This window comes from Gigantopelta aegis, chromosome 7, assembly GCF_016097555.1.
Source record: "Gigantopelta aegis isolate Gae_Host chromosome 7, Gae_host_genome, whole genome shotgun sequence".
In the NCBI taxonomy this organism is placed as follows: Eukaryota; Metazoa; Mollusca; class Gastropoda; order Neomphalida; family Peltospiridae; genus Gigantopelta; species Gigantopelta aegis.
Genome location: NC_054705.1, coordinates 28,852,776 through 28,880,288, shown reverse-complemented (window position 1 = coordinate 28,880,288; position 27,513 = coordinate 28,852,776). Strand labels below are relative to the sequence as shown.

General features: G+C 40.0%; 2 protein-coding genes across 2 annotated transcripts in view; one reads left to right on the top strand and one right to left on the bottom strand.

The window, feature by feature from the left end:
• Window positions 1–27,513, bottom strand: part of LOC121378016 (ornithine decarboxylase-like) — a 79,196-nt gene that overhangs the window by 32,143 nt on the left and 19,540 nt on the right. The window contains exons 2-4 of the mRNA XM_041506114.1: window positions 5,250–5,395; window positions 2,033–2,129; window positions 728–888 (exon numbers count right to left, since the gene is read on the bottom strand). Coding sequence (XP_041362048.1) covers window positions 728–888; window positions 2,033–2,129; window positions 5,250–5,351 — 360 coding nt within the window. The 5' untranslated portion in view covers window positions 5,352–5,395. The remainder of the gene's footprint in view (window positions 1–727; window positions 889–2,032; window positions 2,130–5,249; window positions 5,396–27,513) is intronic.
• The window catches only part of LOC121378015 (F-box only protein 10-like), a 109,543-nt gene continuing 106,355 nt past the window's right edge, over window positions 24,326–27,513 (top strand). The window contains 3 exon segments of the mRNA XM_041506113.1: window positions 24,326–24,425; window positions 26,739–26,777; window positions 26,780–26,811. Coding sequence (XP_041362047.1) covers window positions 24,326–24,425; window positions 26,739–26,777; window positions 26,780–26,811 — 171 coding nt within the window.

Genomic DNA, 27,513 nt, shown 5'->3' with positions numbered 1-27,513 from the left:
CTCTCCTACAAGCTGTCTAAATGTCCGTCTAGCTCTCTTACCAGCTGTCTAAATGTCTGTTTTGCCCTCTTACCAGCTGTCTAAATGTCCGTCTAGCCCTCTCACCAGCTGTCTAAATGTCCATCTAGCTCTCTTACCAGCTGTCTAAATGTTCGTTTAGCCCTCTTACCAGCTGTCTAAATGTCCGTCTATCCCTCTTGCCAGCTGTCCAAATGTCCGTCTAGCTCTCTTGCCGTTGGACAGCTGCTAGCCCTGTCCGTCTAGCTTTCTAACCATTGGATAGCTGGTAGCCCTCTTACGAGCTCTCTAAATGTCCGTCTAGCCCTCTTATACTGTCTAAATGTCCGTCTAGCTCTCTTACCAGCTATCTAAATGTCCGTCTAGCACTCTCACCACCTCTAGCTCTTTTACCAGCTGTCTAAATGTCCATCTAGCTTTCTTACCAGCTGTCTAAATGTCCATCTATACCTCTTACTCGCTGTCTAAATGTCCATCTAGCCTTCTTACCAGCTGTCTAAATGTTCATCTAGCCCTCATACCAGCTGTCGAAATGTCCGTCTAGCTCTCTTACCAGCTGTCTAAATGTCCGTCTATCCCTCTCACCAGCTGTCTAAATGTTCATCTAGCCCTCTTACCAGCTGTCCAAATGTCCATCTAGCTCTCTTACCAGTTGTCCAAATGTCAGTCTAGCTCTCTTACCGTCAGAGTACTGGGGATATCTCTAAACCAACACTATGTAGAATGCATAATTAATAATTAAGGCTTGTTTCTGCATTCTTGCGTTAGAGTGGGCGACTTGTCTAGAACTTACTTTGCTGGCACAATCAAATGAGGCCCCCAGGTCGGCTAGCAGCTTGATTACTGTATAATCCGTATTGCACTTGACAGCTGAAGAAAACCCCAACAGATCAAGGTTAGATTATTTGGCTGAAACTTCAAGCTAAATGTTTAGAAAGCGATTTTGGGAATGAATCAGTGTATGCAACTAAGCGTCAAAGTTGGGAATCTTTTTTCTAGTTTAAACCCATAAAGGCCACTTCGCACTACGTATAAATAAAACATGCTTTACATACCAGTGGGATACAAATTGTGAATTATTAATTTAATTGTCAGAAGCATTGACTCCTCCGTGTAAACGAAGATATACAACTATTTTCCAAGGATGTGCGGAGAATTTGATAATACCACAAGTGAATTCACCTGAAAGTATACTGAGACAGACACGTATGAGATGCTGAGTTTCCTCATTGACAATATGTAGAGTATCGGACCTACAGGCGGATAATAGCAATCCCTATGAGCACCAGCTGTGCTCCACTATACGCAGATGTCTTTATGCAAGATTTTCTTACTAATCTGGTGAAGTCAAAACAAAGGAAAGTGACTAAAATTTTAATTTTATTTTCTGCTATATCCACTATTCCATGACAGCAGGATAACAAATTACCTTTCATTGATTTTACCCAAAGAGTTCAAAATAAACGAAACCTGTGATGGTATGAAATAAGTTTTATACCTTGATCTATACACATAACTTCACAGCCACTCTGGCCTCCAAACTAAGATGTATGAAATAAGTTTTATACCTTGATCTATACACATAACTTCACAGCCACTCTGGCCTCCAAACTAAGATGTATGGAAAAGGGAATGACTAGCTTTCCAATAGTCTCTTTTGGCTTCGTACAGAATGAATAAAACATATTCAAACGATTCCAACGATAATATTTTGTTATGATATATTAGACAAAAGGTACTTTTTATTTCTTTCATCTTTTAAAACTTAAGCTTAATTTTTTGTCCAGAATTATGAAAAATTAAAACATACCGAACTGTAAACAGCGTTGTCTGCTTGTTGTAGAATTTTGAGTCTAGCCCCGATATCACCACTCTTTTGATAGAGATTTAACAGTGCATACCATCACAGCAGTCAAATGGTGGCATAGTTTGGGCAGATTTATTATAAAACTTAGTCTTACCAAATCCAATGTCAGTTTGTTTTTGATAAACAATAATTTCAGCCCTAACTTACCATAAAACGGGTCGACCCGGGGAACGAGCTCCTTCCATGTTCGATACTTGGTGATAATATCGCCAAGATCCACCAGAAAAAAGGGATCCTCGCTGTGCTGTGGAGAGAGAAGAAAAAGAAGATGCACAACACAACTTCAGTGTTTGTCAATCAGTACATTCGTAAAAAAACAAAATTCATTTTTTTAAGATCACTATATGTCAAGTATACAAACAACATGTTAAGATAACTGTATGTAACGTCTAACCGTCTAGAGGCAGCCATTTTGTTTCTTTTTCGTCACCTTCAGTACTCTAGCTTGGAAGGGAAATGATGTCAGCTTCTGTAAACTACTCCTACATGTACAAAAGTAAACACACGCAGTGACTTAAGGCATGGCTTTTTTCTTTGATCTTGTAAAACAATATAAATGCCTTGATAATATAATAAACTAGTTGACTAAGCATATTTCAATGCACATTAACAGAACGAAATGGGGTTACAGTATTTTCCCTCTGCAAAAATACAAAGCAAAAATTGCATACTAGTACCTTCGAGCATAACCAAGTAATAATTTCCTTTTGTACTGACCTACGCAATTGGTCAGTTTTGTGATTTTGATGACAGCGTCAGTCTACTTTAGCAATAGTATTACAGATTTAAAAAAGAAAAAAAAAAAAAAAAAAAAAAACCGCTCTCGGTTGATAATGTCCAATACCGTTTTAGAGGTCACAGGTTATTTGTTGGAGAAAGGGTTTTTTGTTTATTTTCTAGTTTGAACGGACGTAGAAAGTGTGGTTCTCTGTACGTCCGAAACCTGTTACATACCCTATATATAGCTGGTATTCACAACTTGTGGCAACATGTTTCAATCGTTTCTCGACCGAAATAGTGCAACAAATGGACACACAAACACCAAAAATGTATAACCTACCGTACTCGCTAAATCTTGATTTAAGTAATTGCGTCATTATTAACAAAATAAGTCTTCTATGACAACCTACAAAAATCTGCCCACCATTTTAAATTTGCTAAATAGAGGGAAGCAACTCGCCCTGCACATTAAGAAAAGTATTGACAGTGCTTGAACCGAAATTGGCTATAAGCACGAAAATAAGTTGAAATGACTTAATGTGTGCTCTGCACTAGATCCACTACAAGCTAATAGCATCACTAAACAGAGACTAACTTAGGACATGACATGCCGCATCAGATTGGTAAAACTGCATCACAATTATACGCTGTGATATTAATAATACCGGTACGTAGTCGTTTTTTGTCTAGACCATGGCGTCGCCACCAAACATTTGCAATTGCATTGTCTGGTATCATAGATGGTGGTAACTAAAAGAATATACCAATTAACTAACTTAGTAAGAAAACGTATTATGAATGTTTAACAACACCCCAGTTCTAAATAAACATCGGCTATTGGGTGTCAGAAAAGGTAAGTACATGGAAAGATTAACTAAGTAAACAAAATGACTGTCTAACTAAGTAAAGAATTATTTTATTATTGTAGTGTGTAGGTTTCTGACATAGACAGTCGCTTAATGGACAAAACATGTTACATCTTTGGACAGTTATTTCGATTTGGTTTTGTACCCAGTTTGAAAATAATACATACTTATTGCTGGCTTATCCTCCACCATGTAGCGTGTGCATTGTTAGTGTACTCCGACGGTACGCCACATTTTGGTGGAGTGTAACTTCTGAAGGAAACTAGAAAATATATATTTGGACAACTTTTATAACAATTTCTTCGAGATCTGTAATTTAAAAATAAAATTTGCACAGTTCTTTACACTGTTTTTTAATTTTACAGTTGCATTTTTATATTGATGTTGATCATCACTTTATTTTTTTTGCATTTTACCATAGTCTGACACCCAATAGCCGATGCATTTTTCGTGCTTGGATGTCGTTAAACAGTCATTCATTCATTCATTATTGCTGGCTTACTCGGATAGATATCAGTACAGAACCTTGTGACAAGAATCAACAGACCGGTACCATCGTGTCTTCAGTTCTAAGACGAGTTAAGCATTATAAGTCTGCTTTCAAGTTGCCCCATGTCGGTGTTGGTGTCCGCTACAGTGATTTTATACGGGTACGGCACAATACTACTTCATCCTTCCTACACCTCCTGTAGGATGATTGCCACTCTCCGGGACTAGCTTGACAGAATGAAGCTTGTTCGCGACCGCAGCGTCCCAGTCATCTTACCAAGTCGAAAATATATACTAGTATGGGTTAATATGATATTTAAAATCACTGTTGGGGACACCAACACCCCTCGGTGTTGGTGTCCTCTACAGTGATTTTAAATATACCGTATTTACCGACGGGTGTTTGAGTCCTCTATAGTGATTTTAAATATAATATTAACCGGATGTGCATACGTATCTGACGTACCGGTATTCATTTATTTTAAAGAAGGACTCTCCTCCTCAGTGTGAACATTGTCAGTGTACACTGACTGTGCGCCACCATTTGGTGGAGTGTGATCATCTCAAGCCGACGAGAAATAAAATGTTTTGAATCTTTTAAATTTCACCTAGAATTAATTTTAAAGTTTTTAAAACACTTTTTAACAACGTTTTAACATATACTTACCTTCATTTATGTATTATATTTTACTTTTCCCCGCAGCTCCTTACACTGTGGTTTTACATAATTATATAAATAATATTTTCATACACTTACCATTTGTGACACCTAATAGCCTATGTGTATTTTTGTGCTGCGGTGCCGTTAAACATTCATTCATTCGTTAAGTATTACGTAACAACCTCAAGAGGACGGATTCACCGGGATAAGCAAAATGGCTGCGTCCGTTATGTATACATGTAATACCATTTTATTAATTAGATATAACAATATACTAATTATGTGCATTAAATATCGTTGAATATGAACACCAGTCCAAAAGACTTGTCTAATCATGCCTTTAAGATCACTGTACTATGTGAACTATATATATATATATATATATATATATATATATATATATATATATATATATATATATATATATATATATATATATAAACTACAGTAGATTACAATAAGTGCGTGTCAGTAGGTTATATCAAGTGGTATGTCCTACACTTGCTAGGGCAATACCTAGTGAGAAATAACGGGTTGTTAGTTGGGTACAGACTGTCAGTGACAATAATATTAGCACTCTTCCAGCGGGATTCTTTTAGTTTTGTTCATTTAAATCTCAAACCCTGACCTCCGACTCCAAGGAAACTGTTATATCAGCAATGAGGCTTTTCTTGGCTTTAATGGACGGCATTACGTCAACAACGTGGTCATTTCCCATGTCATGCTTCATTCTTAGATGCTAATTTTCAGTCCACTAGCTAGTATTCACACAACCTGAAATAAGCAAAATATATCAGAAAAAAATATTCAAATAAACCAAAGGAAAATATCAAACATTTTGCTAATTATTATCAATTTTTTATGCAGGAAATAAATTACCCCCTCTCCCGTATTTACCAAGATTCGCAAAGAGAAAAACATATCAAGAGCCTTTATTATATTTCACAAACAAAGATCAGCAAATGTTTTGCAAAGCTCATCCAAAGTGATCTGGTATAAAGTACATGCATACGTACATATGCGTACCTGTATATATTTGCAATACATTCATGAAGGAAAAGAAAGAAAGAAATGTTTTATTTAACGACGCACTCAACACATTTTATTTACGGTTATATGGCGTCAGACATATGGTTAAGGACCACACAGATTTTGAGAGGAAACCCGCTGTCGCCACTACATGGGCTACTCTTTCCGATTAGCAGCAAGGGATCTTTTATTTGCGCTTCCCACAGGCAGGATAGCACAAACCATGGCCTTTGTTGAACCAGTTATGGATCACTGGTCGGTGCAAGTGGTTTACACCTACCCATTGAGCCTTGCGGAGCACTCACTCAGGGTTTGGAGTCGGTATCTGGATTAAAAATCCCATGCCTCGACTGGGATCCGAACCCATTACCTACCAGCCTGTAGACCGATGGCCTAACCACGACGCCACCGAGGACGGTATTCATGAAGGAAGGAAATGGTTTATTAACGACGCAATCAACACATTTTATTTACGGTTATATGGCGTCAGACATATGGTTAAGGACCACACAGATATTGAGGGAGGAAACCCGCTTTTGCCACTTCATGGACTACTCTTTTCGATTATCAGCAAGGGATCTTTCATATGCACCATCCCATAGACAGGATAACACATACCACGGCCTTTGATATACCAGTCGTGGTGCACTGGCTGGAGCGAGAAATAGCCAAATGGGCCCACCGACGGGGATCGATCCCAGATCGATCGCGCATCGAACGAGCGCTTTAGCACTGGGCTACATCCCGCCCCTTTGAGGGAAGAGTCAAAGTGGACTGGGTGAAGCATCTGACATTATTGTGGATGAATTTGGTAATCGAAGTAACATTTGTAGTGTTTATTGTTTTGGCAGAGTTTATTCCATATGGTTTATTGGATAAATAAACCTATGGGTGACACATCCAGACTGGGGTAGGGAGGAGGGTAGCTCTGAAAGATTTTGTGAATGCCATATGTATGTAACTTAAAAGGGTCAAACCTTCTGAAGGAAAAACATCAAACCAAACTGTATTATCTTCAAAACTGTCCACACAGTATAAAAATCGCCTATTCGAGATTAATCTACTGTAATATTGATTACTGCTATCTTCACTTGCAACACAACCACTTGTGTAAACTCGTATCATTAGTCACGATTGTATGTACTCGCAGAATGGCTTTCTGAATGTGTGGCTTCGGCAGTCCAAGGCTTTTGAATTAAAAAGGTCCAATTTCAGTGCATTAATTTTGCTGCATTTACTGTTCTCAGCATACAATCATATTACAATGTACAATTTATTTGTTTTGTTTAACGACACCACTAGAGCACATTGATTTATTAATCATCGGCTGTTGGATGTCAAATATTTAGTCTTAGAGAGGAAACATGCTACATGTTTCTATTAGTATCTTTTATATGCATCATACCACGGCCTTTGGTATACCAGTCGTGGTGCCCCCAATGGGCCCACCAACGGAGATCGATCCTAAACTGACTGTGCAGCAGGCGAGGATCGATCCTAAACTGACTGTGCATCAGGCGAGCGCTTTACCACTGGGCTACATCCCTCCCCTACAATGTACAAAGTCGTCAAACAGATTTGACATGTTGCTTGTGTTGAAGCCATCATCACTAAATTGTTCGTAAGCATCAATTACATCACAATTAGACTGAAGGCTCCATCTTGAAAATAATGGCAAAGTTTCCTCACCATTCAGTACCAGTAAAAGCAGAGTGGTCAACTAAACCTTTATCTTTTGAATGTATGTTTCTACTCTTCAACTTCTCGTTCCAGACAGTGCAACACGACTGGTATATCAAAGGCCGTGGTATGTGCTATCCTGTCTGCTGGAGGGTGCATATAAAAGATCCCTTGCTACTAATGGAACATGTAGCGGGTTTCCTCTGTAAGACTATATGTAAAAATTGCAAAATGTTTGATATTCAATGGCACACTGATTCATAAATCAGTTGCTCTCGTGGTGTCGTTAAACAAAATAAAGACCCATCTGAGGAGAAGAATGACTGGTGGATATAGTCAGTGCATCAGCATTTTGTGTAATTCCAGTAATTCTTCTCAATGGAATCTTACAAAATGTCCCAGCTTTCCAGGTTATTGGTGAGTGCTTTTGGGAAATAACTTTTCGGCACATGTACTTGAAGAAATCAAGAGCGAAGTAATACTTCATTTGATCTGCAAAAGCATCAAAGCGAAACTCTCTCTCTCTCACTCTCTCTCTCTCTCTCTCTCTCTCTCTCTCTCTCTCTCTCTCTCTCTCTCTCTCTCTCTCTCTCTCTCTCTCTCTCTCTCTCTCTCTCTCTCTCTCTCTCTCTCTCTCTTCAAAATGGCTACCACTTTAATATATTTGTTTCAAATATCTCAACTCCCGGTTAACCTGGAAGCATAATATTTTGTCCATGTACTTTTCTGTATTCCATGCATTGGATATTTTTCATTTATATAGTCATTGAATCATGGAAACAATCTTGAAATTCAATATGGCCACCATTTTAATACATTTGTCTTGTATGTAATGATATGCATATTACAGCAGTCCTCATCAGTTTCACGCTTGCAACGCTCTGTACATTGAAGGTTGTGTTGCTTACACTAAATTACAGTACATCTATCTGAACACTTACTGACACCACAATTGCATCTGCTCAGTTCTACCACAGCTTCTGGTGCAGCTTGCACCTCCAACAGCAGTAACAAATATTTTGCAAGTTTGCATGGATCATGGATGTAGCATGGCATCTTGAGCTCAGAAATGTGCTTGGAGAATTATCTTTGGATATACTGTTTTCATACCCCCGAGATAGGTGGCAGTGTTTCCACACTTTGGTTTGGTGATGGTTTCTTGAACTTTTCATCTTAGAGTAGCTGCATCAGTTGTAGAAATGACCCTTATGCGTGGTTCCATGAAGTAAAATCTTCACATTTTTCACTGACCTCTTTGTATGGTTCATCACCGATTCAAACCTGACTTTGGTGTTACTTATATATGGAGCTTTCGTGAATACATTGAATTATCTTTATTGATGTCCACCATCACCATCTAATAGTGAATCAAAGCATGCAGGAAATGCTTATGTTCACTGACAAGATACATGGCAGATTAGAAGTGAATTTCTGCACCAGACACAGACTTAGTTCTTATCCTCAGAAGATCACACACACTGATCCGAGTAATTATCGGTACAGACGTAAGTCACAACTAGATCAACATGCAACTAACTGATGATGAACTGGGTTCAGAAAGAAAATCAACATTACCAGAGTTGCATGTAGTAACTGCATGTGACACAACAGGACAAACTGATGGTATATGCAAACAAATGTTATTGAATGTATTCGGGAAATCTCCACTGGCTATAACTGAAGCTCTTTGCTAGCTTGTAATTTCTGATGAATCATACAAAGAGGTCAGTACTCCATGGTACTAAGCTCAAGGGTCATTTGTACAATTGATGCAGCTATTCTGTGAGGATAAAAGTTCAAGACACCATCACCAAACCAAAGTGTGGAAACACTGCCAAATATCTAATAACAGCATACCCAAATATTATATCTCCAAGCAAATATCCTAGCTCAGGATCCCATGCTACATCCAGTGATCTAGACCCATGGTTGGATCAATGAGGATATATTTGTAAATGTGGCTGAAGGTTCAAGCTGCACCAGAGGCTGTGATAGAACTGATCAGATGCAACTGGGGTATCAGTAAGTGTTCAGGTAGATGAACCTGTAAGGAATACAACCTTCAGTGTACACATGCCATTACAGACGAAGTAGATGCCTAATCAGGGGTCACAATAGGAAATAATTAATTTTAGTCAATTTTCAGATACATGTATGTAGGATATTTCTTTAGAAATTATTAAAAGGTGGCTAATTTAAACAACATCTAATTAGCCAGATACTAAATGGGTGAGCCCTGCTAATGTGTCATTGTGAATTACAGTTTACAATTGGTCTGTTCCTCTATTTTATTAGTTTAAAATCTAGAACATGAAAGTCATTAGTAATGCAATATTTTAATTATTTCACATAAAATGTATGTGGACTAGGAGGAAAGGTTTTTGCCAAATTATAAAATTGGTGGCCATTTTTAAATCTCCATATGTATGCCATTTTGAATTTTAACGTGGTTCCATGACTGGGGGATGGTTATAAAAATGTCACCCTTTAATTCATTGATCCTAAAAATGTACAGACAAAAGTAATTGTGCTTCTGCCTTAACCGGAAGTTACGATATATAAAAAATACATTGAAATGGTGGCCATTTTGAATTTCAAGATGGCTGCCACGATTGAATGACTATAAAAATGGCATCAATAAATTCATGGCTACATAAATGTACATATAGACAAAAAATATTGTGTTTCTATGTTAATCGAGGTGAATTTCAAGATGGATGCTTAGGTCAGACAACAATTTTTGTTATCAGAACTTCATTCACTGAGCTCATAAATGTAAACAGATACCTAAATTGTTGTTATGGGTCAACTGTGAGCAAATATATATATATAAGAATATTTAATTGGTGGCCATCTTGAATTTCAAGGTGGCTGTCATGCCCAAATGACTAAATAAAATGTTATCAGCAAGTTCAGTGCCCTCAAAAATATAAATAGACACAAGAATTGTGTTTCTATGTTAACTGGGAGTCCAAATATATGTAAAATATCCCAAATTTCAAGATGGCCGCCATGATCAAATGACTAAAAAAAAATGCTACCAATGGATTTCTAATTCTGGATAGTCTTAAAGGAAACATGTCACGTAAACCATATTTGGCACCAACCATGTACAATTAATTATAAATTGAATCACCTAAAAAAAATTTTTATAAAAAATTAATTACTTAAAATATCTCCATAAAAGAACCCCAGATACGAGCTCTTAGCGGAAATTGCCGATCTTTAATGAGCAGGGCAATCACGAGGTCCGTGACGTCAGAGACGCGTCGCTTGATCTGAAGCCTTACACTTAAAAGCATTAGTCCGTACCACTCATAAAGAATCTAAGACTTGCACAGCTTACCAAAACAATGAGTGTTCGTTCGCAAAACGTTTTGCCGTATCAATATGAGCTGTTAGTAAATGAAGAAAGACACACATTTACTTACAACAGTGATACTGAAGAAAAAACGGATAGCGAGTCGGAGGGTGGAGAAACTGATGGTGCCAGACCAGACCGGTCGACCAATTTACAGCCCGGAGCCCGAAAGCAACCCGGAGACAAAACCAAAACTCGGATGCTAATGCCGAGGTGCATACTGTTCATATTTAGCATAAAGATACACCTCGATATGATGTATTTAAATATGTAAAAAATATAAATGTAGGACAAACATTTTTGGGTGTTTTTTAAAAAAAAAATGTCGCATTTTTTATGTTCGGGCTGTACATAATGAAATCTGTATGCACAGTGTAAACAAACGCTCTAATTTACGACAAGGCGCTTCACTTTCATTAACCTGGCTTGTAAAACAACATAAATGACTTGAGAATATAATCAACTTTTAAACTAAATATATTTCTATTTGCATCAATAGAACGAAATGGGGTTATAGTATTTTTCTCTCATAAAAAAGTAGCATATTATTAGGCCTATTGGTAGGGTGCGTTAGAGTAAAAACGACCACTCACGATACCCAAGTGATAATTTTCTTTTCTTTGGTACTACGTAATTGGTAAGTTTTGTAATTTTAGATGGGAAAGTCTACTTAATCAAGGGTTTTACAGCATTATTTACAGTAATGAAGCAGGGCGGCTGATAATGTCTATTAACATTGTACTATAGTCGCGACAGGTTACGCCACAATACCCTGTGATCTTAAAAAAAACTGGCACGTATTTTGTACGTATGTCTAGACCGTGGTAATCACTTACCTGGTCGATACCCTGCAATATACACCTGCCAATCAGGAATCACATGTGCAGGCCACGGAAAGAAAGGACCAATTAACTAAAACAACACTCCGATTCTCAAGTCAGCCCGTGGATGAAACATAATAGTTATTTCGACACCGACAGTAGTGGGTTTTTTTGTATTGAACTTCGTGTTGCTTTGGGGCTTCGGGCGATGAGGAACGTTTTTGTGACGTATTCCGCCCGAAGATTAAAAACATTATTTAAAATTATTATTGTTTTCTACACGTTTTTTTAAAAACATATTTAAATACATCGTACTGAGATGTATCCTCATGCCAAATCCCATGTTTGTATATGCCATATTTAATTACTTATTGACGTTTCCTTCTTCGGACGGTGAATACAGATTTTGTTATGTAGGCCTACAGCCCTAACATGAAAAATCTTTTTTTTTCCAAAAAAATTAAATACAAAATTCTACATTTTTGTGCCCAAATATGTACAATGTACACCTCGGCATTCGCAACCGAGTACTGTTTTTGTCTCCGGGTAACGTTCGGGCTCCGGGCTGTAATTAGGCTGACACCAAAGTACTATGCGTGTTGGTGTCCAATCTTTTCTTTTGCGATAAAATACACGCGTCTTTCTTCGGATACAATCCTTTGGAAAACCATAAAAAGACAATCCCGATCGTTTAAACTGTTTATTTTTACACCCAAAGGCCGCGCAGTACGGCACTGTTGGACTGAAAAGATCGTAAGCCCCTTACTCCATATATAAACAGTTAACAACAATGGAAGAGTACAGCGGCTCTGACGTCACTTCCCTTTTTTTCCGAACGCTCACGAAGAAATATGCATAAATCGTACTTTGATACTGATTAACGTAATTTCTTAATTTTAAGTTAACTACACGTATTTTATTGTTATATCATTTTTCTTTTAAAATGAGCTATAATATGGTCTCGTGTCATGTTTCCTTTAAGAATAAAAAGAAATACATTTTACTGACTTGAGCAAAAAAAGAGCAAATTTACATAACTGCCTGGACTAGTAGCTAAGGTTTTTGCAAATAACCTAACTGTGAATTTCATTTACAGGTGTTCATCGACATATATTTCAGTTACTTTATTCTGAAACTTAATCTTAAGGAAACTGCTCTCACTTTCTAAAGGTTTTACAATATATCATCATTTCATTTCAAATTATTTTCGTATTTTGGCTTATATCCTATTAAGATTCAAGCACGCTGTCCTGGACACACACACACACACACACACACACACACACACACACACACACACACACACACACACACACACACACACACACACACTCAGCTACCTGTTCAGGACAGTGAGTTAGTTGTTAGTGATCTTACATAGATCTTACCCATTGAGTCGTTAAAACGCAAAGGGAGGGAGCCGGTACCGGGCTGCGAACCCAGTACCTACCACATTTATGTCCGATGGCTTAAGCACGACACTACCGAGGCCGGTAAATTAATACTTCATCAATATTATTAGGGGCGGATCGTAGCCCAGTGGTAAAGCGCTCGCTTGATGCGAGGTCAGTTTGGGATCGATTCCCGTTGGTGGGCCCATTGGGCTATTTCTCGTTCCAGCCTGGCATATCAATGCACCACGACTGGTATATCAAAGGTCGTGGTATGTGCTGTCTCGTCTGTGGGATCGTGAATATAGATCCCTCCTTTCACAGACAGAACAAGTCCTACTAATGGAAAAATGTAGCGGGTTTCCTCTCTAAGACTAAATGTAAAAATTACCAAATGTTTGACATCCAATAGCCGATGATTAATACATCAATGTGCTCTAGTGCTATCGTTAAACAGAACAAACTTGTATGTCCGATGGCTAAATCACGACACCACCTAGGCCAACCGGAATAACAACATCTCTATAGTTCTCAAAACAAAGCGGCGGAATTACCAACCAACCAAAACACGATGGCTGTCATCTATCTTTTTGGACTAAACATTTTGTTCGACCTGTTTCATGACTTGTCAGAAATTAAATTCCTACTTTTTTTAAAATCATTGTATCAGTGATGTCGTCGCATAACTGTGAGTAATAAATACAATTATTGCTAATAATTTACACACTACGTTTTGGAACGAATTCTTAATGACGTTATTTAATCAACTCGCTCATTCATTGTTGACAGCTGACATCAAATTGACAACAGATCAAACATGCCTTTGAGAATTGAAGATTGGCGTAATCTATTTAAATGGGTTATACAAAACAAATTTAGGAAACACATTTTGTTTTTTCATAACCCATTATGACTATGTAAATGTTAGGACTTTCACGTATAAACAACATTATAAATAGGCCTACTTATAATAAATAGAGTTAGACTTAGGGTTAGTGACAGTGCCTTCTGGACTTTCGTTTGGCACAGTCACATATAAACAACATTATAAAATACCGAATAGAGTTAGGGTCAGAGTTAGTGACAGTGCCAAAGGAAAGTCCTTCCCATCAAAGACATTCAGGTGCATTAGATGATTAGTAATGTTCAAACAAATAATATTCAATAGCAATTTTGCATTGGAATTTTTCCAGTATTCTGAAAACGGACACGTCATGTACTTGGTTTATGGTTATTGTATGGATATGCAAAGTGACGTCATTGGAATACTGACGTCATTCAAATTCAAAATTAGCTACATTATTACACTGCTTCGCTATGTTAAAATAAAAACTGGTATATTAACCTTGACCTCTGTCAAAATTCTATAAGCAGCAGACGACGCTGTTTACAGGTCGGTATATTTTTATTTTTTATAATTCTGCTCAAAATATTACGTTAAAGTTTTAAAAGATGAAAGAAATAAAAAGTACCTTTTGTCAAATATATCATATCAAAATATTACCGTTGGATATGTTTTATTTATTGTGTACGAAGCCAAAACAAGGGTCCAAAAAGTGACTGTTATCGACCTTAGTGCAGGGTGCACATTAAGTCAATACTTTTCTTAATGTGCAGGGTGAGTTACTTCCCTCTATTTGAAGGTTGTTATTGGAAGATTTATTTTGTTAATAATGACGCATACAAGTACTTCAATCGGGATTTAGTGAGTACAGTAGGTTATGCATTTTTGGTTTGTGTGTCCATTTGTTGCACTATTTCGGTTGTGAAATGGTTGAAACATGGTGCCACATAACCCTGCGACTTACTGGTGCGACACCGCGCCTACCCCCATGCGCCTATCTTGGGCCACTCTCTAGCACCTCTTAATCCGCGTCGGTCGATACAGTTAACGGATGGAAGGCAGAACCTCGGGGATTAAAAACACTTCAGGAAGTTAGTGTTATAGCAGCACAGCATCAATTCTATATATCCTGTGCAACCCTGATCCGAAAAAGAATGATGAATGGACGTCAGTGGCGTTTCAAAGAACCCTGCGACTTACTGGTGCGACGCAATGTAGGTCACTGCGTTTCACTAACGCAAAGTACACTCGGTAAACGCAAGGTACTGCGTTCTCTACATGCACTGGACGCAATGTAGGTCACTGCGTTTTCCTAACGCAAAGTGCACTTGGTAAACGCACGGTACTGCGTTCTCTACATGCACTGGACGCAATGTAGGTCACTGCGTTTCCTAACGCAAAGTGCACTCAGTAAAACGCACGGTACTGCATTCTCTACATGCACTGGACGCAATGTAGGTCACTGCGTTTCCTAACGCAAAGTGCACTCGGTTAAAACGCACGGTACTGCGTTCTCTACATGCACTGGACGCAATGTAGGTCACTGCGTTTCCTAACGCAAAGTGCACTCTTCGTCCTATGCTTACCACGAAGAAATCCTGGTTTCCAATCTGTTGTTGCTGTCTTCAGTCTTTCGGGGTCTGCTGGAAGCGCAAACCCCAGGCAATTTCGGTCCCGCCTTTTATACCCTAAGAGCCGGAAGGATTACGTCATACAGCATGACGTCAACGAACATTACGTCATTTCTTTCCGAGTTTCTCCGAAGACACGTCGGCAGGCGACGTCAAAATACCAAACCCCAGAAACGGTTAAATTCACAATTAAAATCCAACCTCAACTATAATTCTAGAATAACCTGATTAATAATAAATATTTCTTAATTTAAATCCTACATTTTAACGTGTAGATACTGTTCTCTTTGAATTTATACATACAAAAATATTTAATTTTTCGCATCACTAATGCCAACGTGTAAACAAACCTGTATAGTCTACGACAAATAATTAGCCTATTTTGTTTATAATCTTTAAAACTGTTTCTAAAAATGCGAAAAGAACATCAAAAATGACTTAATAATACTAATAAAATATTAAGATAAATAACAAATATGATTATTTATGTATAAAACATTATTAAATCACTTATTATTATTTTATTAAAGAGAACAGTACTCACTTATAAAATTCCATCGTGCCCCGAATTCAATTCAAATCACCATCATAGTCGATCATCAGAACACAGCAGTTTTTAACCATAATAAACAACTCACACACACTCCGTAAGGTATAGAAAAACGCCAAAACCACTATTTTGAGGCCTTGGGCCGCAACATTACCCCCACCTCTCTTTTGTCTCGCCCCCGAGACAAGAAAATCCAAAATAATTCAGGAAAGCCGAAAAGAAAACAAACTTTTGTTGTCGGGAGAATTCTTATTAATAAAGAACACACAATACAACGATATAAACGCGAAAAAAACCCGAAACAAAATATTTTCAGTCCCATTTAAGCTCTTCCCACGATCGGGTTGTCGAAACAGTTATTTTTCTTGGCAAACCATTCAAGTCTGTCGTTTGGGTTCCTCGTTCGTGCGTATCTGCATGATCAGACTGCGTCGCAACGTGTAGGCCTGTCTGTCGTCTGTACGTCTGTGTGGACGCGTTTACAATGTGTAGTAGATCTCTTTGGGTGTCGGTTTCCTTCACAACGGAGCTGGTTGGCGCAGGTTTGACGGTTGCATTCGTAGTCGCCGAGGATAGATGAGGTGACGGCGTCCCCCTATGTGACAGAGGAGAGTACGATTCGTCCAACATTTCCGCTAGTGTCGGGTACTGCTCGAGGTCAATCTCCTTCCTAGGGACCGGGCTGGGTCTTCGTCTCATGGTGGGTGGACTGCGAGACCGTTCTCTGCGGGGTGTCCTACGTGGTGTCCGGCTGGTCTTTGTATTAGCACGTCTGGTAGGTGTCCTACTTGCATTAACATTCGTGGGTGGTCTATAGCTTATACTTGTGCATTTCGAATGCCGGTAACGGTTGTGGCGTCGTAGGTCGAATGCTCTGCTGGTTTGGTAGGTACATTGACGGCAGCGAAACATCGGGGCATCTGATCTCTCCATGTTGTAGATCACTTCTCGACGTGAAATGCTAGACGAATTCGAACCAAAGAGGATGACTAGTTTGGGGTACTTGCTTTTAAAGCATAGACCACGTGATACATATGGTAGTCGTGGCACCACTCTGGCCGTTTCCGCAAACGTGGCATCTCCTGACTCCCTGATGACGTAGCCTGATTGTTCTGGTGAAGGGACATTTTGGCCCATGTTGGAAGCTCTATTTCGGGTGTTTCCGTATTTCCAAAAGGGGTATCTTCTTCCGTTACATCGCTGCTATTAATAGCACTCGTTTTAGTTTCTTCATTTTCACAACCTTGCGGTCCTGTGCCCTGGTCATTCATATGCCTTTTTACATGCGGTTTTAGACGATCAGCATGCACAATACAAAATGATTTACCTTTCTTGAGCTGATAAACAACGTCAGAAATACGCTGAGTGATTTCAAAAGGTCCGTCCCAATAACTTTGAAGTTTAGGGGAGATTCCTATTTTTCGCTGTGGAGTATACAGCCAAACGAGATCGCCCGTCTCAAACCGGCGGAAATTTAATCGACTATCGTACATCCGTTTTTGTTTTTGAAATGCTTGTTGTAATTTATCTCGTGCAATCGTATGAACTAACTGTAGTTGGTCTTCTAACCGTTGTACAAACTGATGTGGACATTTCCTCGGATGACGTGGGGGTAACCCGGCTAAAATTTCAATTGGTAGCGTCACTTCGCGTCCCAACATCATGACGTTAGGGGAGAATCCAGTACTATCATGCTCGGCGGCACGATAAGCCATGCAAACTAATTGCAGATATTCATCCCAGTCTCGTTGATTGTCCTGTACATAGGTACTGAGCATATCTTCCAAAGTACGGTTCATTCTCTCCACCATACCGTCAGATTGGGGGTGAAATGGAGTCGTTCGCGTTTTTTCTATTACGAGAAGTTGGCACATTTCTTTGTATAACCGTGCCTCGAATTGTCTACCCTGGTCAGTGTGTATAATGCGAGGTAGGCCTAATCGACTGACGACCTGTCGCACAAAAGCCTGTGCCACTGTAACGGCTTCCATGTCAGCTAAGGGTATCGCCTCTACCCACTTTGTAAAATAATCCTGAACCACCAGTATATAGATATTGCCTTGATTAGATCGGGGTAGTGGGCCCATCAAATCCATGGCGATGCGTTCCATTGGTTCGCCAGCACCGGTCGACTGGAGAGGAGCTCGTCGTTTTTTACCAGATTTTCTACGTGTACACATTTCGCATGAAGCACACCAGCGTCTAGCACATTTCTGCAAGCCCACCCAATAAAATCTTTGCCTTATCTTGGCAATGGTTTTCGTTCTCCCTAGATGCCCGCCATAGGGTCCTTCATGGCACTGTTGTAAAATTGTTTCCTGTAACTGTTTGGCAGATCTGGGTACAATAAACTGTTGGTTCTCGGGGGTTCCGTCCCCTCTCAACCAGCGGCGGTAAATTAATCCGTCCTGTTCTCCTAATACGTCGAACTGTGCCCAGTATGACTTTAAAGTGCCGTTACACGTTGACATTTCCTGCCAGTCTGGTCGTTTTCCCTCTCTCAACCATCCTAGTACTTGGGACAAATCAGCATCCGCGTTCTGTGCCCTCAGCAACGTCGGTGCACCCAGATACCCTATTCTCGATACACTTTTTACTTTAATTTCGCAATCTTCTCTACGTCCGCACTGACGGCAAGGCAACCGGGAAAGAGCATCGGCATTACCGTGACTACGTCCAGCTCTGTGTTGAATCTCAAAATCAAAGCCAGATAATACGTCCAACCATCTTGCTAACTGCCCCGTTGGCTCTTTAAATCTTAATAACCACCTTAAAGCACCATGGTCAGTTCTAATTATGAATCGTCTTCCATACAAATATGTGCGATACGTTTTCACAAAGTGTACCACGGAAAGTAACTCTTTCCGAGTTACACAATATTGTCGCTCAGATTTTGCTAAGGTCCGGCTTCCGTACGCAATAACGTTTTCAGTCCCACCCTGAATCTGTGTCAGTACCGCCCCAATTCCTCTGTCACATGCGTCCGTATCTAAAATGAAAGTTTGTTCAAAATCAGGGTGCGCCAGTATTGGTGCAGTTGTCAATAGTCGTTTTAACCGGTCGAACGCGTCCTGGCATGTTTTATCCCATAAAAATGTCCTCCCCTTCTCCGTCAGCTTATGAAGAGGTGATGCGATAGCAGAGAATCCTTTCACATACCGTCTATAATAAGAGCATAATCCTAAGAACTGTCGTACTTCCGTGGTCGTCTCGGGGGTTGGCCAGTTTCTTACGCACTCTATCTTGGACAGGTCTGTAGCAACTCCATTGGCGCTGATCACGTGACCTAAATATGAGACCTCAGATGCAAATAAATGACATTTACTGGGCTTCAGTTTTAGACCTGCGTTCTTAAGACGATCAAACACTAAGCTCAACCGAGTTAGTTGTTCATCAAACGTGCGACCAAAAACAATCACATCATCTAAATAAATCAAACAAATGTCCCACCTAAGCCCGGCACACACGGTTTCCATAAGCCGTTCAAACGTTGCGGGCGCGTTGCATAACCCAAACGGCATTTTTGTAAACTGGAATAACCCACGGTGGGTACAGAATGCCGTTTTCGGTCGGTCCGATTCCTCTACTTCAACCTGGAGATACCCGCTCAAGAGATCCAATGTTGAAAACCATTTCGCCCCAGATAGAGAATCGAGTGAATCGTCAATTCGTGGAAGTGGATATGCGTCTTTAATTGTTACGTTATTTAGACGTCTGTAGTCAATGCAAAATCTCAAACTGCCATCCTTCTTCCTAACAAGAACTACCGGACTGGCCCAGGGACTGGTAGATGGTTCAATGACTCCTCGATCGAGCATATCGTTCACCTGGTTGTCTATTTCTTGACGGGTCCACCCCGAAGCTCTCCTTGGTGGCTGTTTTAGTGGTCGGGCATTTCCTGTTTCGATTTTATGTCGAATTACCGTGGTACGTCCCATATCTGCATCGTCTTTAGCAAATAGTCCCGAATATTGCTGTAATAGATTTTTGGCCATTTCCAACTGAGTTTCTGTTAACGTTCTACCTACATCAGATATAATTTTCTGAAGATGGGGTGGTAGAGTTTTCTCTCTTGGTAAATCACTTACCTCATTGATTTGTTTTTCTACCTGCACGGGTTCAAACGTGCCTGCGATCATACCTTTCCGCAAATGCCAGGGTTCTTGGTTAGGGTTTAACATTCGCACTGGTATGTTTTTCCCAGCTGTAGCTTCCACCAAAACTCTTGCCATTACCGGCCTCTCTGATTGCTCCCATGAATCTGTGGGCTCTACAATTCCTATAAAAGGCGCCTCGTCTTTGGCGAGAGGTGGATGCACTTCGCAGTTCACTATTATCTCTTTCCGCGGTGGCACGACTATATCTTCATGAACCGCCACCCTATAACAACTACGGTGTCGAGATGAACGTAGAGTGATTTCTTTACCTTGAAATTTCATCAAGTTTGCATCCAGGTCAAGGACGCAACGTTGCTCCTTTAAAAAATCCATACCTAAAAACCCGTCCTCTTGTACATCCGCTACTGTCATATCTACAACTGCTTCCGAGCTTCCTATACGAATACGAAAGCTAGCATATCCGTCAAACTCTAATGCGGTCCCGTTTGCTTGGGTGATGTATGCTCTCTCTCGCTGTAGTTTTGGTTTATTAGCGTCTGCTATTTGTTCAAATATTTTCCGGGAAAGTATGGTAACAGCGGCACCCGTATCTACTATAAGTTCAACCGGTCGTCCATTTACCTCACATGCCAAAAACAAATCGCATGCGACTACTCTCCTTGTTTGTAGTCCCGTAGGTGCCCTATTAGTGATATCAGTACCTGGGATAGAAAACTCGCCTTGCCGCTGTGGATATCTCGGCACATGGTTTTGCCTAGAATTTTGTCTATTTAATAATGGACAATTTCTTTTCCAATGTCCACTCTGACGACAGTAAAAGCAAACTGTATCTGAATCGTCTTGTTGAATTCGGTTTTGTGTTTCACCTTTTGCCTGCCTTTTCCATCCATGTTTTTCAAAATGGGTAGGTCGACGGTCCCGCTCTTCCAGCCTTTGTAGAACCTCCCTTAACTGGGAACGAACTTCGTTCAGTTCCGTCTTTTGTTCTATTAAGTCTGCGTCTAAACTGCGGACCTTTGGTCTATTTAGTCGTCGAGACTCGGCTACTTGGCATGCATCTAACGTGACGGCGGCTTGTACAGCCTCGTCAAAATTTTTGGGCTTACCTACTAATACTTTTAAACGCATATCCGGGTCGGTCAGTGCGTCAAGAAAGCTATCTTTACTAAGTGTATCTATTACATCTAATGGCGCCGTCGGGTATGCTAAAGTGACAAGTCGCCTCACTGCTTGACTCAGTTCTAAGAGTGATTCACCACTTCGTCTTTGTTTCAGACGTAGTTCTGCCTTATACAGTTCCTCCATATTGTCAGGGGCAAATCGTTTCCGTAGGGCTGTTGTCAGGTCATTGTAAGACGCCCTCACCCCACCGGGTACATGTGATAATATTTGTTGTGCCGACCCTCGTAACGTCACGGCCAAGTGTCTTGCTTTCTCTTCATAACCCCAATCATTCAACTCTGCGCATGCCTCAAAATGAGTTATGAAATCAATCCAAGGAGCTGATCCATCGTATGTTGAGGGATGTACTAATATTTTCCTGTTTCGAGCCGGTATTCTGGGTACATTGGGTCTTGGAATTGTGCCAAAACCCCGTTGTGGTGCTCGGAACTCATCTCCATAATCAGTATGTGCACTCGCACCCCAAGGAAAGCGGTAATTATCGCTAGACGCTTGCAAGCGACCCATATGTCTTTGAAGTGAAGCCACTTCATCCCTGGCTTCACTTACGTTGTGTGCTATATAGTTTCCTTCTTCGCCATTCTGGGGCTCATTTAACACCCTATCAAATGAACTTTCATTGTGTCCCACAGAAAGCATCGAAGTCCCCGCAGACAAGTGTGGTACTGCCCTGGCCGGTATTTTACGTTTACGTCTTAGCTCGGTCTTCCTATCTGACCGTTCTATTTCAGTGTCTGACGAAGCTCTGGTCTCTCCATCGTTCTCATCCATAATAATAGATTCCACCGTAGGCGAGTCTGTTCGGTCCTGACTTCTAGTGGTCATTCTAAATCTAGGTGCTTTAACACCTTCGTCGCCTGACATGTCTGAACACGTAAAGTTCAAAAACAAGTTCTGTATCCTTGCGATCCCTCTTTTTCTAAGTTGCCTGTAGGTTCAATCTTCAGAAATCCAAATTCAAGTGATCCCACCGCTGCCACCAATTTTTGTAGCGGGGTTCGCTCCAATTGCACGGTGCCAATTAGTGGTAGCGTGAGGCGCCGCAAAATTGCCTTTCGCCCCGTCACCAAACAGTAGTAGTAAAATGTGTCCGAGCTGGAAACGTTCCCTCCAGGGTCTTAGAAAGGTTAAGGTTCGCTTATTTAATTCCCTAGAACCTTCTAGCTATTAAAGCTATCCCGTAAAACTGTAACACAAGTACAATGCAACAAACCAGTTAAATTTAAAGAAAACAACTCTTTTATGTCAGAAAGCAGAATATTGTGTAGTTCACAGTAATCAACGATCGAACGCGAATCGCGAAAATGTCTCTTTAACAGTCTTTGACACAACGGTCTTGTTACTCTGCGTTCCAACAATGTGCACGAGAATATGCACCACACACTAAAACTCGAACCGGAAAATTACGCTGGTAGCGTGTAAACAACAACACCGTAACTTGGATCTTGAACACCCACTGGTCACGTGTGTATTCAACTGTACAATTGGGTCGGGGCTGTCAGTCGGTAGGGCGGATCCAGAGGTACTGTCGGTCCACACGAGGCCTGTGTAGTAGATAATCACCGCAGAGCTGAAGAGAGAGTAGGCTACGCCTAGTAGGCGCCCTGTGGTCAAACCGTTGTCTCTTGGGTCCGCTAAAAGTGGATATCCAATCCGTTTGGTCCCTTGCGGAAGTACCGCACCTCTAAATTTCACCTGTCTAGGGGCAGTCAGCAATGAACAGAATGGAGACGGCCTTCCAATCCTCAATCCGAATCAAGTGTACGTCAAGAGGTCGTCAGTGGCTTCCCAGATAACCCTGCGACTTACTGGTGCGACACCGCGCCTTACCCCTGCGCCTATCTTGGGCCACTCTCTAGCACCTCTTAATCCGCGTCGGTCGATACAGTTAACGTATGGAAGGCAGAACCTCGGGGATTAAAACACTTCAGGAAGTTAGTGTTATAGCAGCACAGCATCAATTCTATATATCCTGTGCAACCCTGATCCGAAATAAGATGAATGGACGTCAGTGGCGTTTCAAAGAACCCTGCGACTTACTGGTGCGACGCAATGTAGGTCACTGCGTTTCCTAACGCAAAGTACACTCGGTAAACGCAAGGTACTGCGTTCTCTACATGCACTGGACGCAATGTAGGTCACTGCGTTTCCTAACGCAAAGTGCACTTGGTAAACGCACGGTACTGCGTTCTCTACATGCACTGGACGCAATGTAGGTCACTGCGTTTCCTAACGCAAAGTGCACTCAGTAAAACGCACGGTACTGCATTCTCTACATGCACTGGACGCAATGTAGGTCACTGCGTTTCCTAACGCAAAGTGCACTCGGTAAAACGCACGGTACTGCGTTCTCTACATGCACTGGACGCAATGTAGGTCACTGCGTTTCCTAACGCAAAGTGCACTCTTCGTCCTATGCTTACATAACAGATGTATAACCTCTCTACAAAGACTTACAAGACCTGAGACCAAGACATAACAGATGTGTAACCTCTCTACAAAGACTTACAAGACCTGAGACCAAGACATAACAGATGTATAACCTCTCTACAAAGACTTACAAGACCTGAGACCAAGACATAACAGATGTGTAACCTCTCTACAAAGACTTACAAGACCTGAGACCAAGACATAACAGATGTGTAACCTCTCTACAAAGACTTACAAGACCTGAGACCAAGACATAACAGATGTATAACCTCTCTACAAAGACTTACAAGACCTGAGACCAAGACATAACAGATGTATAACCTCTCTACAAAGACTTACAAGACCTGAGACCAAGACATAACAGATGTATAACCTCTCTACAAAGACTTACAAGACCTGAGACCAAGACATAACAGATGTGTAACCTCACTAGGAAGGATTCAAAGCATGGAGTCTTGTGTGAGAGTCAAACACTCGGTAGCTGAGATACTAGGGAAATTTCCATTGTCTATATTCCCACTTTATACAATCACTACATGTAACAACTGAAGTATGACCATTAGAAACTGTACAGATGTATAAATCCTTTCTATCATGCAAAATGTCCAACAACGGTGAAATTACAAGACATAGCAAATGTTGCCATTGATAAACGTGGACAGATGAAATGCAAAAGGATGTACAGATGATCTGTCCTATTTGTCTGCAAAGACTTACAGATCTGAGACAAAGACATAACACAGATGTTCTCTACAAAGACTTACCAGGTGATACCTCTCTACAAAGAATTACAAGACCTGAGACAAAGCATGGAAGAACTGTATAAACTGCTCTGGAGGCAAAGACTTACCTCTTGCTGTGACATGACATAACAGATGTGGAAAAAGGCTTATAAGACTGGATCAGTACATGTCTGTACATTACTGGACCCAAATCTTGTCGTGTAACAAACTACAAAACTTGCCAAGACCTGAGACAAACGGAACAAGAGTGTAAAATTATCAAAGTTGGACCAGGACCTGAGCCAAGACCCTAAGATGCATTACCTCTGTACAAAGACTTACATAGACCTGAGATCTACCCATGGCACTACGATGAGCAGTTTCTCTGTCGTCGAAAAACCCGTTACAAGACCTGAGACAAGGACATAACGGTAGTGTAACCTCTCTACAAAGAGGTGGCCATCACCTGAGACCAAGACATAACAGATGTTCAGAGCCTCTCTACCAAGGATTACAAGACCTAAGACCAAGACATAACAGATGTGTACCCTCTCTACAAAGACTTAGACCTGAGACCAAGACATAACAGATGTTTGAGATGTCGTCGAAAATCTCTGGTGGGTCAAAGAACTCCTGAGACCCAAACATAACAGATGTAAACCTCTCTACAAAGTATTACAAGACCAAGGCTGAGACAAAGACATAATAGATGTACAATAACCTCTCTACAAAGACTTACAAGACCTGAGAGTCGCATTTAAGAATTTGGAAAATTCAGGATACTTAAAATTGGATGAGAACAGAGACATTTTTGATCAGGGTCTGATTTAGACAGGTTTCAAGACCTGAGACATACACGTTAAGATATCATACAGTAACAAATGACTTTAGTGACCTGTTCAAAAAACATTTCTGATAAACTCTTTAACTAATTACAGATCCTGAAACCAATGATCATAACAGATGTAAAAAATCTACAAAGTTTACAAGATTGAGACCAAGACATAACAGATGTATAACCTCTCTACAAAGACTTACAAGATTGAGACCAAGACATAACAGATGTATAACCTTCTCTAGGAAACCAGATTTAGGTAACATACACGTTACATAAATGATTGCTGCAAAAATACTAGAGTAGGATTACAAGATCTCAACATTTGTTTCTCTCTTTTGTCTAGACATAACTGATATGTGTAACCTCTCTACAAAGATTTACAAGACCTGAGACCAAGACATAACAGATGTATAACCTCTCTAAACAGGTTTAGAAGACCTGAGACAAAGACATAACTTGATGTCATAACCTCTCTACAAAGATTTTACAAGACCTGAGACATGTGTTAACAGGCAAGTAATATTTCAAAAGGAGGCCACTTACATCAGTGTCATGTCTCATTTTAATTTGCCCACCGTCACTCACAATAATTTAGGGATGCGTTAATTTCAGAATCTACAGTATTTTAAGACATGAACATCACATTAATTTCAACAATACTAATTGTGTTCGTTTATCATCAATATCATCACCACTTTATACAATATTTTACATGTAACAACATCAGGAGGTATGACCATTACAAACTGTATTAAGCTTTGGTGGGTCTACAGTAATATAAATCCTTTCGAGTTATCCATGCAAAATGTCCACTACAACGGTGAAAACGGATACAACTGCACATTAGCAAAGCAAAGTTTTGCCAGGTCAGTCTCTGTTTTATAGCAGTTGAGTGGACGATCTGCTATATAATTTTTTTATATATATTTTTTAATATATATATATTTGATTCTGATAAGTCTGGGCTTGCATAATTTTCAGAATTTGTTGTCCTGATTGTTTTAATCTATCATCCAGTACTCTGTCAGGCCTGTCGTGTAAACAAGAATGGATATATGTACGGTTTATTGCTTGGATTCCCCTATAGCATTTGAGTGGACGATCTGCTATATAAAAGTTTTTTTTTTTTTTTTTTTTAATATCCCTACAGTCAAACCTGTATATAACATGCGACCCACCAGGGTGGACAAAAGTGGCCATTATAGAGAGGTGACCCTTATATACAAGTTCAAAATTAGAAAACAAATATTGCCTGTAATTTCAAAACTGTCATAAAAAAAAATGCACAATTTTTAAACCAAGTTGGACACTAGCTTGTTTATGTCATCATTGCCTGTTGCTTTCTTCTGCCTTTTTCTTTTGGCTGAAACGTTATTGTCAAATCAGCCAGAACATCGGCTTCTTTTTAAAGCAGAATTAATGTCGAAAATCCCGTTTGAGCTGGTGGGTCACGGAGAACTCGGTAGTGTGATCGGCGATCTTTCACGCACTTAATAGAATTAATCTGGTCGTCTCACCAGAACAATCGGCCATCACCGCCCGACTAAATAACTTGGTGTTCTAGACCCGTTAATTACAACATTCATTCTCAAAGTAAAACTAGTTTTCGGTGGCATTTTGCATACAAATGTATTCGTTAATATATTTCACAAACGCTAACATTGACTTGCAGAAGATATTTTGTGTAATTGAAGGTTATTACCCATGTGGCATGTTTGACTCATTTGTTTGTTTCATGTCACCGCTAATCCTTCAGTGGAGTATGACCGTTGATTACAGCTGAATAAAATCAGGAGTCGCTTAAAAAATCCGAACACGGGACATCTGCAATGACCGCCGCCTTCAGCTATTCATGTTTATTTACCAATCATGTCTGGCTAGACACAAGGAAACGCCTAACATAATACCTCATTTGTTTGGTTTCTCGAGACTTAATAGAGTGACTATACATACAAATTACATTATGTACAGCCAATGGGAAGTCGTCTACTATTCAGTGAGGATGCTGAGAACCAATCGAATTACACCACCAGTATCTGCGTGTCACGGAAGTTACTGAGTGTCTGTTTGTTTTTCAATTACGATCAGAGAATTACAATGGAATTTTACTTTGACAGAAAATAAATTCAAAGCTACAGACATGGCCATATAAACACATATAATTTATAATTTTTAAGATGATTGAAAAAGTAAAGACATAACCAGGGTAAAAAAATAAACCAAAAACCGCCTTTACGACGATCATCTTGTGACCGTTATAGCAGGTTCAACCTGTGATTTTGGGTGAAAAATAGT